This window comes from Lathyrus oleraceus, chromosome 2 (assembly GCF_024323335.1).
Source record: "Lathyrus oleraceus cultivar Zhongwan6 chromosome 2, CAAS_Psat_ZW6_1.0, whole genome shotgun sequence".
Lineage (NCBI taxonomy): Eukaryota > Viridiplantae > Streptophyta > Magnoliopsida > Fabales > Fabaceae > Lathyrus > Lathyrus oleraceus.
Window position 1 is genome coordinate 211285973 of NC_066580.1, and position 18250 is coordinate 211304222.

At 37.6% G+C, this 18250-nt stretch overlaps 1 protein-coding gene across 1 annotated transcript; it reads left to right on the forward strand.

Annotated features, from left to right (window-relative positions):
* The first annotated feature begins 569 nt into the window (after positions 1–569).
* LOC127122635 (uncharacterized) lies at positions 570–1580 on the forward strand. The gene has a single exon (XM_051052938.1). The coding sequence runs from the start codon at positions 570–572 to the stop codon at positions 1578–1580; it is 1011 nt and encodes a 336-aa protein (XP_050908895.1).
* The last annotated feature ends 16670 nt before the right edge of the window (positions 1581–18250 follow it).

Genomic DNA, 18250 nt, shown 5'->3' on the forward strand with positions numbered 1-18250 from the left:
TTCAGTGGAAAAACTAATAAAAAGCGTTCATCTATTCATAAATTCATTCATACATCATTATTCAATAAGCAAAGCTCTTAAGCATTTTGTTTGTTTAAACTCAGAATTACAAGACTTTTTACCAACATAACCATGGATCCCTCAGCAAGGAAAAGCACTTTCACTTTTAGATACAAGAGCCCATATCTTGACACTTTGAAGGTCCTTTGCTTTAGAGTAAATCACTCAAGGACAACAAATTCAGAGCTACCTTCGGAACCAGCATAGGCCTCTTGACAAAAACATTTGACTATGGTGCAATCACTATATTGGCTCAAGATTATGACGTCCCTCTGAGATGCTTCACTTTCCCTGATTTCCAAATTTCCCCAACTCTAGAAGACATTAAGAGACTTCTCGACCGACCGATAAAGGAATCTAACCCCTTCCCCAAGTTGGAAGAAGGATTTTGTTTGTCTGAGCTCTCTACCGTATTGGGTATCAACGCCAACGAACTGGTGGCTAATTGGGGATCTAAAGGTACCATCAAGGGTTTAACTTGGAAATTCCTTGAAGCCCATGCTCAAAAGATGATTAAGGAAGAAAGGCCGGATTGCAGTAGCGCAACATTAGCATTCTTGGTGCATGGAATTGTTCTATTCCCTAATATAGATAAATTCATGGATCATTTGTTCTTGGAAGTCGTCGTAGCCAATAACTTGATGCCATTATTGCTCGCCGAATTTTATCATACCTTCCATACAAGGCATGAGAAGAAAGGTGGAACCTTTCTTTGTTTTGATCCTCTGTTGAACTTATGGATGAGGGTTCATATGCCTCAAAGTGGATCTTTTTATTATAGAAACTTGTCATGGCCCCAAAAGTTCGCATCTCTCTTAGACAGTTCAATCCTTTGGTACAAGAGAGAATGGGAAGCAAAGGATATCATTGTCAAATATGGAGGATTCCTGAATGTCCCCTTAATAGGAACACATGGTTGTATCAACTACAACCCCATGCTACTCAAGAGACAGTTCGGATACACCATGTTGAGTCCTCCTGAGGATCAAGACCTCATACCTTTCATTATCAATACCGTGGATCCACTAGATTTAACTGTGAAGAGAGTGCGAAAAGATTGGACAAACATAATCCGGATTGACCAAGAGTGGGGCAAGAAGAACATCCTAGCCAAGGAACCTTACTTTATTTGGGTAAAAGAGAGGGCTAGGGTTGTCGATATTCCTTTACTTTATGACTCCTCATCATTTCCGTTGGTGCCTAAACCCGAGCCCATATTACAAGAAGACATGCATAATTTTATCGACAAGATACGAGATCTTGATTTGGAAAACACTCAATTAAGAGTGCAACTCAACCATGCCAAAGAACATAACCACACCTTGGAAGACAAGGGTAAGCAAGTCTGTGAGAAGTTCGTGGTCAACAAGAATAGATTAAGGGAAGTTGAAGGCCAAAGAATTTTGGTTGGTGGTGTTCTACAAGGAGCCAATTTTGAGCTAGACGGTCGCAACGACAAGTTGGATCAAGCGTACCGAACCATTAGAGAGAGAAAAGGTCCACCGAAGCTTCTTGTATGAGCAATTCAACCTTGGACGAGCTTGCGAACAACTCAAGAATCTGAAGATGGGAATCTACGATCAAGCGTACGTAGAATTGCAAAATGAGTTCAAATATTAGGAGAAGAGATTTCGTAGAGCTGAAGCTTCAATACCATAAAGGGATGAAATCATCCATAACCTCCAAACCATCTACAACGAGTGGAGGAACAAGTATGCAAACATGGCAGTTTTGACAAATTATGCCCTCCAAGACTTTCTTGATAAGTTGAAGGAGGTTGATTTGATTATGTGCCTTCAGAATACCCTGAGAAGGTCTACCATTTCGTCAAGTTCTACAAGAAGACAATGGCATAACTCATCACCGACATTGAGGCTCTCCGCAAGTCTCAAGGGGTCACTTTTAGGGTTGACATTTAGTTTGCTTATTTGTATCAACCACTTATATTTTGAAATTTCCATGTATTTGTATTTATATGATTCCCTTCAAAGGACGATTGAAGCTTTTCGTGATTCACTTTGTGTTCTTTCCTTTATTCTTGATTGCAACTGTAAGTCGTTAAGTATTTCTTTCAATAAACAAATACAAATAACTAAAGAGCTTTTCTTTATTAATAAATAAATAAATAAAACATGCATGCGTCATTTGCATTTTCAAACCTAAAACAAAAAAAAACTCACCATTCACCCTTTTCTTGATCAGCACCCGACGCTACAAACTGACTTCCCGACACCATTACAACACGCGTCGCAATCAACAACGATAATGAACCAGTTAGTACATAATCAAGCCGCTCTCAGTGAGGAAGTATCTGAAGTAAGAGCACAAATAGGGAAACTTATGGAAATGATTCAGGGTCGTCGCCCGTGGCCAAAAATAATGGCCAAAATGCAAGAGAAGATGAATCAGCATGCTCACGCTACTAATCTCTCTCTTACTGCCCATCCTCCTGTCGTAGAGAATCATGTGCCTCCTAGAAGCAACACTCTAGTTCATATTCAAGTGGGTGCATCCGACAGTTTTCCTCCACCTATTCTTAATACTCTTGTCATAGAGATCGATGATCAACAAGATGCTTTTTTCAGTCCCAAAGTTTCCTCCATGTATGAAGCCTTTGGTCCCCTCGCCAATGAAGTAGAAAATAAGGTTAAATCCATTGAGGAGAAGTTAAGACCAATGGAAAGAACAAACACTTTGGGTCTCGACGCTGCCAAGATGTGCTTAGTCCATAGTGTGGTTATCCCCGCTAAATTTAAAGTCCCTAACTTTGAGAAATACAAAGGATCTAGTGATCCAAGGACCCATATATGAGCCTACTTTTGTAAAATGGCCGCTTATTCTAATGATGACAGACTCCTCATGCATTTATTTCAAGATTCATTTAGTGGATCATCTTTGGATTGGTACATGCAACTAGAAGGTACCCACATTCGTACATGGAGGGAGATGGCTGAAGCATTCCTTAAGCATTATCAATATAATACAGGTATGGCATCCAATCGCACGCAGTAAGAAAACTTGATGCAAAAGTCTGAGGATACTTTTAAGAAATACACTCAAAGGTGGAGAGAGCTCGCAGCTAGAGTACAACCTCCCTTGCTAGAATGTCAATTGGTGGATATGTTCATGGGTAATCTATAAGGCCCATATTTGGATAGGATGGTAGGGAGTACATCCTCTGGTTTTTCTAACTTAGTATAAGCCAGTGAAATAATTGAAACTATGATCAAAATGGGGAAGATCCAGAATTCTGCAAGCACCTCTGGTGTTATGAAAAACCCTTTATAGCTTATGGGATAAGAAGGGAAGGTGAAACCAATGCGACCGTCATGGTCATAGAAAGAGTCCCAGCATATTGTGCCTCATATTAACAAGTGGAAGCTGTAGCGCCAATACAACAACAACAACGACAACCATTCACAATTCCGATTCAACAATAACTTCAACAACAACAACAATGTTATCATCAACAACTTTAGCAACAAAAACCATGTTACCAACAACAGCAACAACAACAACGACAAAGACGACCTGAGAGAAGATTTGATTCGGTTCCAATGTCGTACAATCATATTCTACCATACTTGTTACGAGGATCATTTGTACAGTTAAGGGAGTTAGGGCCACCCATAACGATATTTCCTCCCAGTTATGATGCCAACGCCCGATACAAGTTCCACTCAGGTGCTCCCGACCATTCCATCGAGAATTGTAAAGCCTTAAAGTATAAGGTGCAAGATATGATCGATTCTAAGGAAATTACTTTTGCGCCTAATGGCCCAAATGTAAACAACAATATGATGCCTCCTCATAATAAGTTAACCATAAATATGGTAGAATTTGATAATAAAAAAAGAAGATTATTGTCTTGTGTGGACGAGTTAAAAACACCACTCATTGAAATAAAGAACATCTTGATGAAGAAAAATTCCTTTCTTGTTTGTAGTACAACTTGTGAACATTGCCTGATTACCCATCAATAATGCGAAACTTTAAAGTCCGCCATACTAAAATTAATGGACGAAGGGATGTTAGTGATAGATCATCCATCTATAACTGAAGAAGTGTCCACCTTGGAAGTTTCGTACAATCAAGTCCCTCCTTTCCTCATCCCCTACGATTTATCGCAAATGACCCTCTCTACAAGCCTCATTGTTCTTATGGTGATAATAGTACCAATTGTTGTTCCCCTTCAACGACACAAAAGTAGTTCCATGGGTATACGACTCAGCAGTCTATATCCATGGACAAAGAATGCAAGAAGAGCCCATGGCGCCTGATGAGCCAATAGTAAGTATAGCAGGTACTGAAGTGGAAAAATCTTTGCTCACTTACCTCCCCTAATCGACAATGGCGGCGCTTCAGCCCAGGAAAAAGGTAAACAAATCGAAAAGGCCCAATAAAGGCAAGATTCTCTACCTACCAATCAGGTGGATGAATTCTTACGCATCATTAAGAGGAGTGACTATAGGGTGGTTGGGCAACTCAACCAAAACCCCCGTCCAAAATCCCAATGTTGTCTTTGCTCATGTGCTCTGAGGCACATCGTGTTGCCTTGGTCAAGTTCCTAAAAGCCGCCCATGTACTGCAAGAGATTTCCATTTTCCAATTTGAGAGAGTTGTCAACAATATAGCTACCAGCATGAGTTTGGGTTTCAGTGATAAAGAGCTCCCCATCCAAGGAAGGAACCATAAGAAGGCCTTACATATTTCCATTGAATGTGTATACACTATTTTGTCAAGGGTCTTAGTGGATACGACTCGTCCCTCAATGTGATGCCTAAGAGTTCTCTTTTAAAATTACCTATTGAAGGAATCAAAATGAAACCCAACAAACTTTTAGTGATAGGATTTGATGGATCAAGACGAACAGTAATTGGTGAACTGGATCTCCCCATTAAGATCGGGCCTCATACTTTCTTCGTGATGGACATATATCCAGCTTACATTTGTTTGCTTGGACGGTCGTGGATATGTTCAGCTAGAGGTGTTACTTTAATACTCCATCGGAGGTTGAGGTTTTTGGTCAGCAACAAGCTAGTGGTTATGGAGGGCGAAGAAGATATTATGGTTAGCCACTTGGAATCATTCATGTATGTGGAAGGAGGAGGAGGGTTAAAGGAAATACCATCTCAATCATTTAAAGTTGTCAATGTTGAAATGGTTGGCCCTATGGGGGAAGTAAAAACTTTTGAATTTACAATGGCGTCTCTGAAAGATGCTTAGACTATCATCAAGAATGGACACTCTGAAGGTTAGGGGAGGATGCTTAAGTTTCCGGTCAACAAGGATCGTGTCGGATTGCGATACAACTCCCAAAACTTGAGGAAAAAAATTCCGATTTCTTCTCAAGTTCCAAACACCTAGTGGATGACCATATTTATGTTCTGGAAGAGGATGGCATAGTTGAAGAGGAATTATTGATCTATAAGAAGACTGGAGGAAGAGGATCAACCAACTGGATTGTGTTGAGTTACCCAAAGTCACGATGTTGGAGAAGTAATTTTCCTATTTAATGTTTCCCTTAAGAAACATAGAACCCATGTCGTGCCCAAGGCATGGGGGAATCATTTGTAAGGCCTCCATCAAAATTCTCTTTTAATCAATTAATGAAGGTCATCACGTTTCACATCCAAAATTTTGATCCTTGTCTTTCATTTATTTTATCTTTTCATTTAATCAAAAATGGAAATGTTTTTTCTTTTTTTTACATTTTTAAAACACTTTCTTCCTTTCATACAAATAAAGGCATGAACCCTAAATCATGCAGATTATCCTCGATTACCACCAATAACGACTCTCTATGGTCCAATATGACTTTGACAATCCGATCAATCACACTGACGAAAACTGTGATGAAGATTGTGAACTCCCTGCGAAGTTGGCTTGACTGCTAAATCAAGATTCAAAGGTCATACAACCATGCGAGGAATCAGTAAAAATGGTCAACCTCGGAATGAAAGAGGAAGCTAAAGAGGTCAAAGTAGGCTTAGCCCTACAAGACGACGTGAAGACAAAGATGGTCAAACTCCTATGAGAGTACACGGATGTGTTTGCATGGTCCTACCAAGACATTCCAGGCATCGATACTAACATCGTGGTACACCTTCTAGCTCTCAAATAGGATTTCTCACCCATAAAGAAAATGCTAAGAAGGACTCGTCCTAATATGGCAATGAAGATAAAGGAGGAAGTAAAAAAAAACAGCTTGAAGCGAAATTTCTGGCTATAACCAATTACCCCCAATGGATAGCCAATATTATACATGTACCCAAAAAGGATGAAAATGTAAGGATGTTTGTAGACTACAAATATTTTAATAGAGCAAGTCCCAAAGAAGACTTCCCACTATCCCACATTGATGTGCTAGTGGACAACACCACTCAATTCTCTATTTTCTCTTTCATGGACGACTTCTCCGGTTACAATCAAATTAGAATGTCTCAAGAGGACATGGAGAAGACTAATTTAATTACCCCATGGGGTACTTTCTGCTACAAGGTTATGCCATTCGGATTAAAGAATGTCGGTGCAACTTACCAACGAGCCATGGTCACACTCTTTTATGATATGATTCATAGAGAGATTGAGGTCTACATTAATGATATGATTGCCAAATCACAAACCGAAGAGGAGCATCTTGTCAACCTTGAGAATATTTTTGAAAGGCTAACCAAATTCGAGTTGAGGCCCAAGCCCAATAAATGCACGCTTGGGGTAAGATTTGGAAAATTGCTAGGTTTTATCGTCAGCCAACATGGTATTGAGGTAGATCCTGAAAAGGTAAAGGCCGTATAAATTATGCCTGCACCAAAAACTGAGAAGAAAGTCCAAGGATTTCTAGGTGGATTTAACTACATAGATAGATTCATATCTACCCTTACAGGCACTTGTGAGCCAATCTTCAAACGGCTTTGAAAGGTTCAAGCCATCATTTGTAATGACAACTGCCAAAATGCTTTCGAGAAGATCAAGGGGTATCTACAAGAACTTCCTATTCTGATTCCTTCTTCTCCTGGAAGACCTTTAATCATGTACCTTACCGTCCTTGAAGGATTTATGAGATGTGTCCTCGGCCAACGAGACGAGACTGGTAGGAAAGAACACGCCATATACTACTTAAGCAAGAAGTTTACCTATTGCAAGAGTATATACTTAATTCTTGAGAAGACTTGTTGTGGACTTATTTGGGTTACCAAATTCCTAAAATAGTATATGCTCACCCATACCATGTTATTAATCTCCAAGATGGATCCAATCAAGTACATCTTTGAGAAGCCTACTCTAACATATAGAGTAGCTCATTCATAAATGGCCTTGACCAGATACGACATCCAACTTGTCATTCAAAAATCTATCAAAGGGAGTCTACTGTCAGATTATGTTGCACATCAACCATTAGAGGACTACCAGTCTATGCGCTTTATGTTCCATGATGAGGACATTATGCTGATAAGGGATTGCAACATCCCCGACCCCGAGGAAGGACCAGAACCTGGATCTCGATGGACCCTTATATTTGATGGAACTTCCAACGCTCATGGAAATGGCATTGGGTCTCCAACTGGATTTCATTTACCATTCACCATAAGGTTGTAGTTTGATTGTACCAATAATACAGCAGAGTATGAGGCTTGTATCCTCGATATTGAAGCTGTGATTGATATTAGGATCAAAGTTCTTGAGGTTTATAGAGACTTATCCTTGGTCATCAGCCAAGTCAAAGGAGAATGGGAAGCTAGAGATCACAAGATAATCCCTTACAAGGAACATGTCTTGAAATTGATCCCTTAATTTGGCGAGATCACGTTCCATCACATTTCTCGAGAGGAAAATCAATTGGCTGACGCCTTGCCAACTCTGTCATCCATGTTTAAGGTTACATGGAATAATGAAGCACCATCTTTTCATATTAACTACTTGGATGAGCCTTCTTACTATTTAGCGGCCGAGAACGAGTTTGATGGCCATCATTGGTTCTACGACGTCCTGAGGTTCCTAGAAAGTCAATAGTATCCAGAAAATGAATTTATCACCAATAAGAGGTATTTGTGGAAACCATCATCCAAGTTATTTTAAGTAGGGGGTATTGTACAAGACGAATTATAATTCATTTATGCTCAGATGTGTGGACAAGCAAGAAGCAACCCGGATTATAATGTAAATCCATGAACGCTCTTTTGGGACGCATGCTAGTGGACACACCATGGTGAAGAAAATATTAAGGGTCGGCTACTATTGAATGACCATGGAGGTTGACTGTTACCGCCATGTCCAAACGTGCCACAAGTGCCAAATCTATGCTGACAAGATCCATGTACCACCACTACACCTCAATGTCCTAATATCACCTTGGCCTTTTGCCATATGGGGCATTGACGTGATCGGACGTATTGAGACAACTTCCTAGAACAAACATTGCTTTATCTTGGTAGCCAATGACTATTTAACTAAATGGGTGGAAGCAGTCTCGTATGCAAATGTCACAATACATGTGGTGGCTCGATTCTTGAGGAAGGAAATCATTTGTCATTATGGGGTCCCAACCAAGATCATTACTGATAATTGTAACACCCCAGACTGCTTTTAGGATTACCGACCCCACAAACCAACATAGGTCTTTTAGGCAGTTTTTCCTCACTCACACGATTTCCAGGTAACTTCCCATAAGGTCACCCATCCAAATACTACTCCAAGTCAAGCAACTTAACTATGGAGTTCTTATTTATTGGGATACCGAAAAGAAGATGCATATTGTCGGTAGCCTCAAAATAAGAATTCAACAGTTAAGTGTGTTTGACTTGGAGTAGTATTTGAATTTGTGACCTTATGGGAAGTTTCTCGGAAAGCATGTGAGTGAGGACAAAACTGCTGAAAAGACTTGTGTTGATTTATGGGGTCAGTCGGTAATCCGGAAAGCAGTCTCGGGCGTTACAAATGGTATCAGAGCTAGACCTCTCCCAATATGATGTGGTTCGGGGACAAACCAAGCGGAAGCTGGTGGGCATGTAACACCCGAGGCCAGATAGGCTAGAGAATGGTTACATGTTACACCCGAAGACGAGGGAGTAGTTGTCAGATTTATCCTAGAATCTGCTAGGAGTGTCTCATTGTCATGCCCCATGCACTAACAACCACTGCCTCACCCTCGTGTGTTACATGTAACCACTCTCTGTCCTCTCCGGACTCGGGTGTTACATGTCCACCAACTTCAGCTTGGCTCTGATACCATTTGTAACACCCATAACTGTTGAGTGGGTGCAAGCCCAATTTGACGAGTTGAACCTCATTGATGAGAAGCCATCTACCACGACCAACTATACCAAACGCGCATCAAGATGGAACATGACAAGAAGTTCTCTCCCCGTAGCCTCAAGGTTGATGACTTAGTTTTGAAGATGATTCTACCAATTCACACTGACCCTAGGGGCAAATGGACACCGAACTATGAAGGCTCATACATTGTAAAAAAAGTTTTCTCTTAAGGAGCCTTAATCCTTACAACTATGGATGGTGAAGATCTTCCATCCCCTGTGAATGCGGATGCAGTCAAAAAGTACTACGCTTAACTAAAAAAGAAAGAGCCCGATAAGTTGAAAACCCAAAAGCGAGACTTATGCAAAAATGGGTATCCCGATAGACTGAAAACCCGAAAGGGCGGTCTAGGCAAAAATTAGGGATTCATAGAAGCGAGAGGCGATAAACCACAAAGAATCTTTCACACTTCCCAATGAGTCAATCTAACCACTTTTTTCTAAAGCAAGACCCGAGGACCTTCGAGGACATAAGGACTATAACAGAGTCAAAACATGGTGGAATTTTGAGCTATTTCAATTGCCATTATAGTTTTTCAATTTCTTTTTGCAATCACCTCTTTTAGAAATTGCTTCTTTGTACAAATTACCCACTTTTGTGATCATTTTTAATAATAAAATTGATTCCATCATATGTGCTTAATGTTTTACTTTTTGGTAAACAACTTTTGCTAAAAAAAACTTTTTAGGGAAAAACATTGAAATTACTTCTCTTTCGAAAGTATCTAAAGGTAACCATAGTCCATCATATTTGGTATACATCGACATCGCAATGCCACAAAATCCTTTGGATTTTTCCCAATCAAAAACTTAATTCCTCAGCAGGAAGATTCCGAACAATTGCATCAGACGCGACTTGAACACCGGGAGTTCCATACGCCTATGTCGAGAAGTCAGTCCACTCTCCCCAAACAAATTCAAATCCCAATCACCATTGGAATTTTTAACAAATTATCTCTTATAAAGCCCAATCATATTTGGCACAATTCTTAAACCTTGCGTTTGCATATTCCCCAGTAGCCCGAACATACATCGACATTTTGCATCATAAGTATCCTCTTTAATGCATATCCCAACCTTATTCAAGAACAATTCATCAAGTTTCTGACTTCCCAACTGTTGTTAGGGATTATCCCCAGTAGAGTTAACATTAGTTCTCAAATTTCTCCCCAAGAAGATTCAGGTATTCCAGTTGTTGCTAGGAATCGTCACTGAACTATTTTGTCTCCCTGCAAATCACACATTCCAGCTGTTGCTAGAAAGTATCATCTACATATTCTCCTGGAAAAAGTCAGGTATTTTTAGTCGTTATTAAGAATCGTCTTTGAACTTCTTCTCTTCCCTGTAGAGTCAGGTATTCTAGTTGTTGCTGAAAATCGTCTTTGAGCTTGATTCTTTCCCTCATCATGAGTCAGGTATTCCAGTCTTTGCTAAGAATCATCATTGAATTTTCGTTCGTCCCTAACCATTGTCATGTATTCCAACCGTTTCTAGGAATCATCACTGAGCTACTTGGTTTCATCCCCAACAAAAGTCAGGTATTCAAGCCATTGCTAGGAATCATCTCTGAATTTCTTCTTCCCCTCAAAATCGGGTATTATAGCAATTGCTAAGAATCGTCACCGTACCTCTTCATTCTCTCCAGCAATGTCATGTATTCCAATCGTTGCTAGGAATCATCATTGAACCCAGAGATTATACCACAGAGTTAGGTATTCCAGCCGTTGCTAGGAATCATCACTGAACTTTGAGGTATACCCAGTAAATGTCAGGTATTCCATCCATTTCTATGAATCATCGTTGAATCTCGAACTCCCTTATTTTTTTTATTTTTTATTTTTTAAAATTTCATCAACCAATCGATTGGATCCCTAACATCAATCGACTAGTCCTCTTATTTTTTCAACTTTTTCACAATGCCAATCGATTGGTCCTTGCATGTCAATCGATTGGTCTTTAAATTTTTTTGTTTTATATGTTCATCATGTGCATGATTTCTTTCCTATTTTATTCCTACTTTATTCTCACTTTATTTTTTCACATGTGAATTCTGTTACATCTACTGATACACTCTTCCATATTGCATTTATTCATATTTGTCTTTTACCACTTTTTTCTCCTATTCCTTTTCCTATTTTCAAGTAAGTGCTATTTACCAAGTTTTGTTAAAAGCTCTTTATGTCACTTTATGCTTATTCATTGCTCTTTATTTTCTTGGTCCAACCACTTGATTCTTCTCATTACTACACTTTACCACCATAAAACCACATCTCTCTTCAAGAAAATCTTCAGCATTCTACACGATTTATCTCATAAACTCAAGGCTTTTTCTTTCTCCTTCAATCTCTTGTTTTTCTCCAAGCAACCTTCATGGCCTCTCAACTTTCATCTAAAGGCAAAGGCAAAGGCAACAACAAGGCTTTTAGTTCTAGAGGCCCTCTAGATTTGTCAAGACTTTTCGCCATCAAGAGTCAACAGAAAAGGTACGAGACTTATTTCTTCCAAAAGAAAATCATGAAGCCAAAGTATGGCTCTTTTGTTTCTTTTCCTGAAGATGTGTTCAGTTTTCCAACTGTTTTTGAGGAATTGGGATTGAGTGACCTCATTGGTTACAATACAATTTGTTACCCTGAATTGGTCAAGGTGTTTTGTTCCATCATGATGAAGAAGAAAGGGAAACTAACATTTATGGTGAAGGGAGTTCCAATCTCCTTAACGACTTCTGATATAAGTGTTATTCTTGAAATTTCTACTGGTGGTCACAAATTTGTTGGGACAAAAGCTACGTGGGAAGACTATAGCGAACATGCTTTCTACTATAGTTTGAGTCATTTGTCTGAGCATCAGTCTTACAACAAGAGGAAGAAGAGTTTTGGAGGAGATAACCCGGAGCGTGTTTACTGGTCCCCAACAAAATTTTCTATTGATGATAGAATGTTGCATTATTTTCTTATATATGTTATTATGCCTATATTTTCTAATCACTGCACTATAATAGATCCGAAAATGATGCCCATATATGCCATCAAAAATAATTTTCGTGTTGATTGGGGGCATACAATTCTGTCACATATGATGTCCCATGATAAACATGCTGAGGGTCTACCATATGCACATTTCTTGACCAAGATTTCCGTCATTTCAACATCAACATGGAGATTGAGTTGTGCTTCTCAATGGAAAGACCTTCCTTCATGATTAGTATCAAGCATGTAAATAGGAAGATGAGAGTCATCTACAATCATCAGACCCATGAGGTAAAATACCTACACAATGATGATGAAGAACCTCAACCAGAAGTCCACAGTGATGATGATTTTAATCCTCCTTCAGAAGCTCAACCAGATCAACCATCCAACCAAATGATAATGGAATATCTTCAAGGGTTCCGAACGGATGTTATGACCGAGATTGGTCAGTTATCGTCTAGGATGGATCGTTGGGAGTTTTCTCAAGGTGGTTATCAAGGTGGTGGGTATAATGATGGGAACAATAATCAGTGATTGGATATCTTGTGGTGTTTTAATGACTTGTTCTTTCTTAATTCTATCTTTTGTCATACTTGTTTTATGTTCTGCATGACTTATTTGGTTCTTTGTGTTGTAATATTTGGACATCTTTGATGTGGTTTAATGTTTACTTTTCTCTTAGATTTTATTATGTTCTTTTCCCTTCTTTTTTATCATGACAAAGGGGGAGAAGATGTATGCATGTGCGTTTTGCTTGTGTTGCTTTATGCAGGGTTTTTTTTTTCATGTGATTACTTTTAAGAGATATGGGGAGTATGAGTTCAAGCTTCTAAATTGGTTGTTATCATCAAAAAGGGGAAGAATGTGAAGACAAGCTTCCTACAATATTTTGACGAAGATAACATTTAAAACTCTCCATATCAAAAGAATGGAAAAAGAATATCATTTCAACATTGCTCAAGTTTTCATGGATCTAGTAAAGGTATATGGAATTCTTCACAATATACTCCTAGTGCTCAAAAGTTTTTATCATACATTATATGATCATTATAAAACTTTTTCTATCATGATTTTTTGTTTTAAAATGATATTTAAAACATTGCATATTCAAAAGTTTTTTAACTTAGAAATTTTTCAAAGTTTTGGTTGTGTCAATCGATTGATGTTATATTGCAATCGATTGATCAAACTTTATGTTTTAGCATTTTTCATTTTCAAAGCTGGACCAATCGATTGGTGTTGTGTGCCAATCGATTGATCTTAGTGTATTTTTCAATTTTTTGTTTATGTCAATCGATTGGTTATGAGGGTCAATCGATTGATGCTGGAAATGTTTTGAAAAATCTGAAATTTTATTTCACCATTCTTTGCACCAATTTATCATAACTCTTCATGGAAAAACCTTACATCATTTCATCAACAATTCTCTAATTTCTATTTTAACCATTACCATGTTATGATTGAAGGAACGCATTCATACTATAAATACTCTTTATATTTTCATCTCAAATTCACCTCTTTCAAATCAATTTACAAAATCTCTATACATTCATTTTCATCTATATTTTCATATTCAGATACTTTTGAAATAGAATTTTCATATCATTTTCTTCAAAAGTACTCTTGAGCACTCAGAGATTATTTTGTCTTTAACCTTCATATTGAAAGAGAAGAAGATTCTAATCAATTGATTAAAGTTTTATCCATTACAAATATTCATATTCATTCACAATTACTTTGTAAAATCCTATGTACCAAGGATTGTTTGGTTTTAGGTGTGTTGTTTATTATCCAGGATTGTTAGATATAAGTGTCAAGAAAAGGAAGGATTGTTTTCTTTTCTTGTGAGTTAAGTTTTCAAGAGGATTGTTCTTAATCACTTAGTTAGAGGCTTGCTTTAGGAGATCTAACAATAATAAAATCTCTTACACATTGTAAGGGGACTGGAGTACTCTCAAGTTGTGAGGGGAACTAGTATAATTCCTGGTGTTCTTTACTTTCCGCTCTTTACCACTTTCATTATCATATCAATCCAAAAAAGAAAAAGCATTTATCCACCAAATCAGAATAAATTTTCTAAAGTCCTAATTCACCCCCCTTCTTAGGCTCATTCCTAACTTACAGTCTGAATCATCGATACAATTCTCAGCCAATCCACACAGGAGGGAAACATCTACTGGAGAGAAATCAACCATCTCGAAGGCTCAACCCTGACTGAGGAGAAGGAGGAGAGGAACTACTAAGAAATTTGCAACATCAATTCTACGGGGGAATTTTAGGTCAACACCATATCAAATGGGAGACAACCCTGCATGGGACAATTACAACACTGCTCAGAATCAGGGATAACAGAGGTTTGGGATAAATCTGACGACAACTTGTGGGGAAGCAAAATTATGTCGAACTGTGGGAACTGCCGTGATAACGTGCCTTCAACTCAAGGGAGGCAAATACAAACTCAGCTATGGAAATCAACCAAACTCGGCTGCTGAAATGCTGCAGGAATGCTACTGAAATGGGGATCATAGCCAACTGCTTAGGGAGAACCAATAATGCTCCATATTTAGGGCTTACCGCTTTCAGACCGTTGTTGATATTCCTTTAGGTGCTTCTCTTTTAAAGTAACTGCTTTTATCGTTTAAGAAAACATGCTTTTTTTAAATTTTAACTTCAAAATGATCACAATAAAATTTAATTCTAATTGGCTGAATAAATAAGAGTGGAAACAATTGGATAAAAAAGCTCAACTTTATTTAATAGAATGGTAGTCTGTAAATGACAAGACTCCATAGATCTTTACAAAAGTTGAAAAATTATGATTTACATGGAAAAGGGCTACATTGAATACAATGATCATTAATCCTTGTACCTCCTTTAATATTCACTGTGCTCTTGGCCTTGGTTGAAGATGAATCAGAACCAAACATTATGCTCAAGAAAGTCTTCATGACTAAAGATCAACAGGATGTAGTTACTTGCCATGATCCCTAATCTTGGAATAAATTGCCCCAAGGTGGGGTACTCAATTTATCGGGATAATTTTTCTATTTTATGTCTCTAGTTTTTGCTTGGATAGTGTAGCGGGAAATTCATGATCATCAAGCTATTTACAAGCTAGAGATCAATTAACAAGAGTCGCCACCGCGCTTTTATTGTTTCCAAGTGAAAAGGGAAAAAGTACGAACAAAACCCAAATAGTAAGAAGTTTTCAAATATAAACTAATAAAAGTCAGAGATCACAAGTAAGGGGGTAGGTTACATAGAAGGAAGGTGTTATCACCCAAAGTGTCCTAGGTACTCTTAGGGAGCCCTTTTTGTGTGCATATGTATTTTGTACAAAGTGATGTTTACAAACAAATAGAATGGGGGGGATGAGAAAAGAATTCATTAATTATATTTTTTTTCTGTTTGACAAGACCTTCGGTCTTGTGCCTACGTACCAACATAAAAATGAGGATTAAAAACCTCGTAGTTCGTGATACAAATTTCAAAATGGGTGCATTGATTTTAACAAAATTTAAGTTTGAAAGGCACAAAGGCCTAAAATGGTTTGAATGAGTTAGTTCTTTTTTGCTTTTTTGAAAGTTTAAGTCAAGTATGGTTAAGTTTATTCACATGTTTGATTTAAGAAAATAAGTTTGAAAATGCAATGGCATAAGGCCAAAGTTTCTATCTCTTTTGCAAAAATGGTCAAAGTTTAGAATAAAAATAGTTCACACAAAGAAGATTTTAAAAATAGAGGGAGAGATTTTGAAATTAAAGAAATGGGGAGGAGATGAAGAGACTATCTTATGCATAAAATTTAAAAGTTTGGAGTTGAAAAGATCTGACCAAATGGGTAGCAATCCAATAGACAAAAATGTCAATAGAAACCCAGAATTACCTTGAACTTTTAGAAACAATGCATTTAAATCAAATATGTTTTGTCCAATTCCTAAAATCTCATCAAAATATCAAAGAAAGAGCCATGAGATTTATCATAGGTCAAACAAGGTGAAAGGACCTTGGAGAAAAAATTTCATAATTTTTGGACATTTAAAAGTTTTTTTAAACAATTAAAAACAAATGCAAAATCAATTAATTCATGAAAAATATTAATAATAATCCAAAAAATAACTTTAAATCATAATATGAAAGAGAAAAATATTTGAAACTTTTTGGTTAAAGTCCCTTATTTTTTGGATCAATATTGAATTTAATATGAATTATTGAAGCAAATGCATTTAAAACAAAAATTTAGAAAATCTAAATTACGTGGACCATCAGATCTCCCTCATTAATTGAGGTGGCATATCAGATGGTCAAAAGCGTGCATTCCACCATGGACCTTAGTCAGCGCGTGACAAATGTGGTATTTAAAACCAATGCACAGGATTAAAACAAAATATATGGATCATGTGGTTCTCAGCCTTGCCAAGTCATCGCCGGAGCCAGAGCTCCGGTCATCTTCTCCGGTGGACCTCACCGGACTGGTCCATCATGAACCATCACCATAATGAAAAACAAGGACATGATCTTGAAGAAAAAATAGAATTGAGCTCGAATCTGACCTCCATTCACTCCAACTCCAAATATATTGAGAGATGTGTAGAGTTGAAATTTGAGGTACATGAACTGAGTTGCTTCGATTTGACCTCAAAGCAACTCAATCATCTTGTCTACATTGGTAGGACTTTAGAAAACCAAAGAATCAATAGAATTGAGCAAGAATTTAAGAGAATCCAAGAGTTTAAAATTTCTGAAAAATACCTTCAATGGAGGTCTTGATTCACTTGATCTTGATCTTGCTTGTGCTTGAACTCACTCCACTTGCTTGCAGGAAGAGGATTGAATGGTTAAGAAGCAATGGAATCCTGGAGAATTGAATTCCAAAATAGTGGAGATTCAAGCTCATATTCAAGAGAATTTATCAGGCTTATCCTTAGAGAATTGAGGGTTTGCAATGGGGGATCAAAGTTGGCGTGATTGTGTGTGTGTTTCTGAGCAATTGAAGCTCTATTTATAGCTGAATTGGTTGATAATTGCACACTCTCTTTCACTTTCCAATTTTGGCAAATGGTGATGCAATGGTGCATGGGCGCGTATAGGCCCATGAAATGATTGCTAGAGGTCCAAAAATGCATATCAGATGCTCTAAAGTAAGCTTGGATTGCAAGACAACTGAACATTGATGCTTGAAGTTTGATCTTTGATAAATGATGTCACCATGTTTAAGCCATGCGCATCCTATGCATTTCTCATCCAAAATGAATTAATTTGAACTCTTTGGAAAGGTGAGATCAAGAGGAACAACTTTCATGTTCAACACTTTTTCATTTGGAGCTTGGAACTTGGAGAAATTTGAGGTGGAAGTTTGGAAATTTTTGACATATCAAAATTTTTCTAAGTGTCAAGCCATATGTCTCAATATTCCACCTTGCTTAACTTTTAATAGGAGCTTAAAATGAGAAAGATGTCTTCATAAAAGTTGTATCTATCTCAAATACCTTCAAAATGGTCACAAATTTCTTGTCATTTGGATTTGTAATGATAGAGTTATGCATTTTTGAAGTTTGGAAAAATCACTTGATCAATGGTATAGGTTAGAAGTGACCTACAATGTAGCCTCATATCACATGCTCAAAAACGTTGAATTAGCTCTCACTCAAAACATAAAAGTTGAATTAGACACCTTGAATTAGATTGTGTAACTTGTAAATCTTTCATTTCATAAAAATTGAGTAAGTTAAGGCCTTGGAAAGTTGACTTTCAAATTAGGGTTTAGACAAAATGACCTATAATGTTTCAACACAGAAAATGATTTTCCATGAAAAAATAGCTCTAGGTCTCAACATGAAAGTTGTTTATAATGTCATTTAGAGTACGTTTTATCTTGGAATCATTTACATATGGTGAAAATGGTAGGAG

What these genes read in the sequence shown, in the direction of transcription:
- LOC127122635 (XM_051052938.1), top strand. Translation starts at nt 570, where the DNA reads ATGATTAAGGAAGAAAGGCCGGATTGCAGTAGCGCAACATTAGCATTC.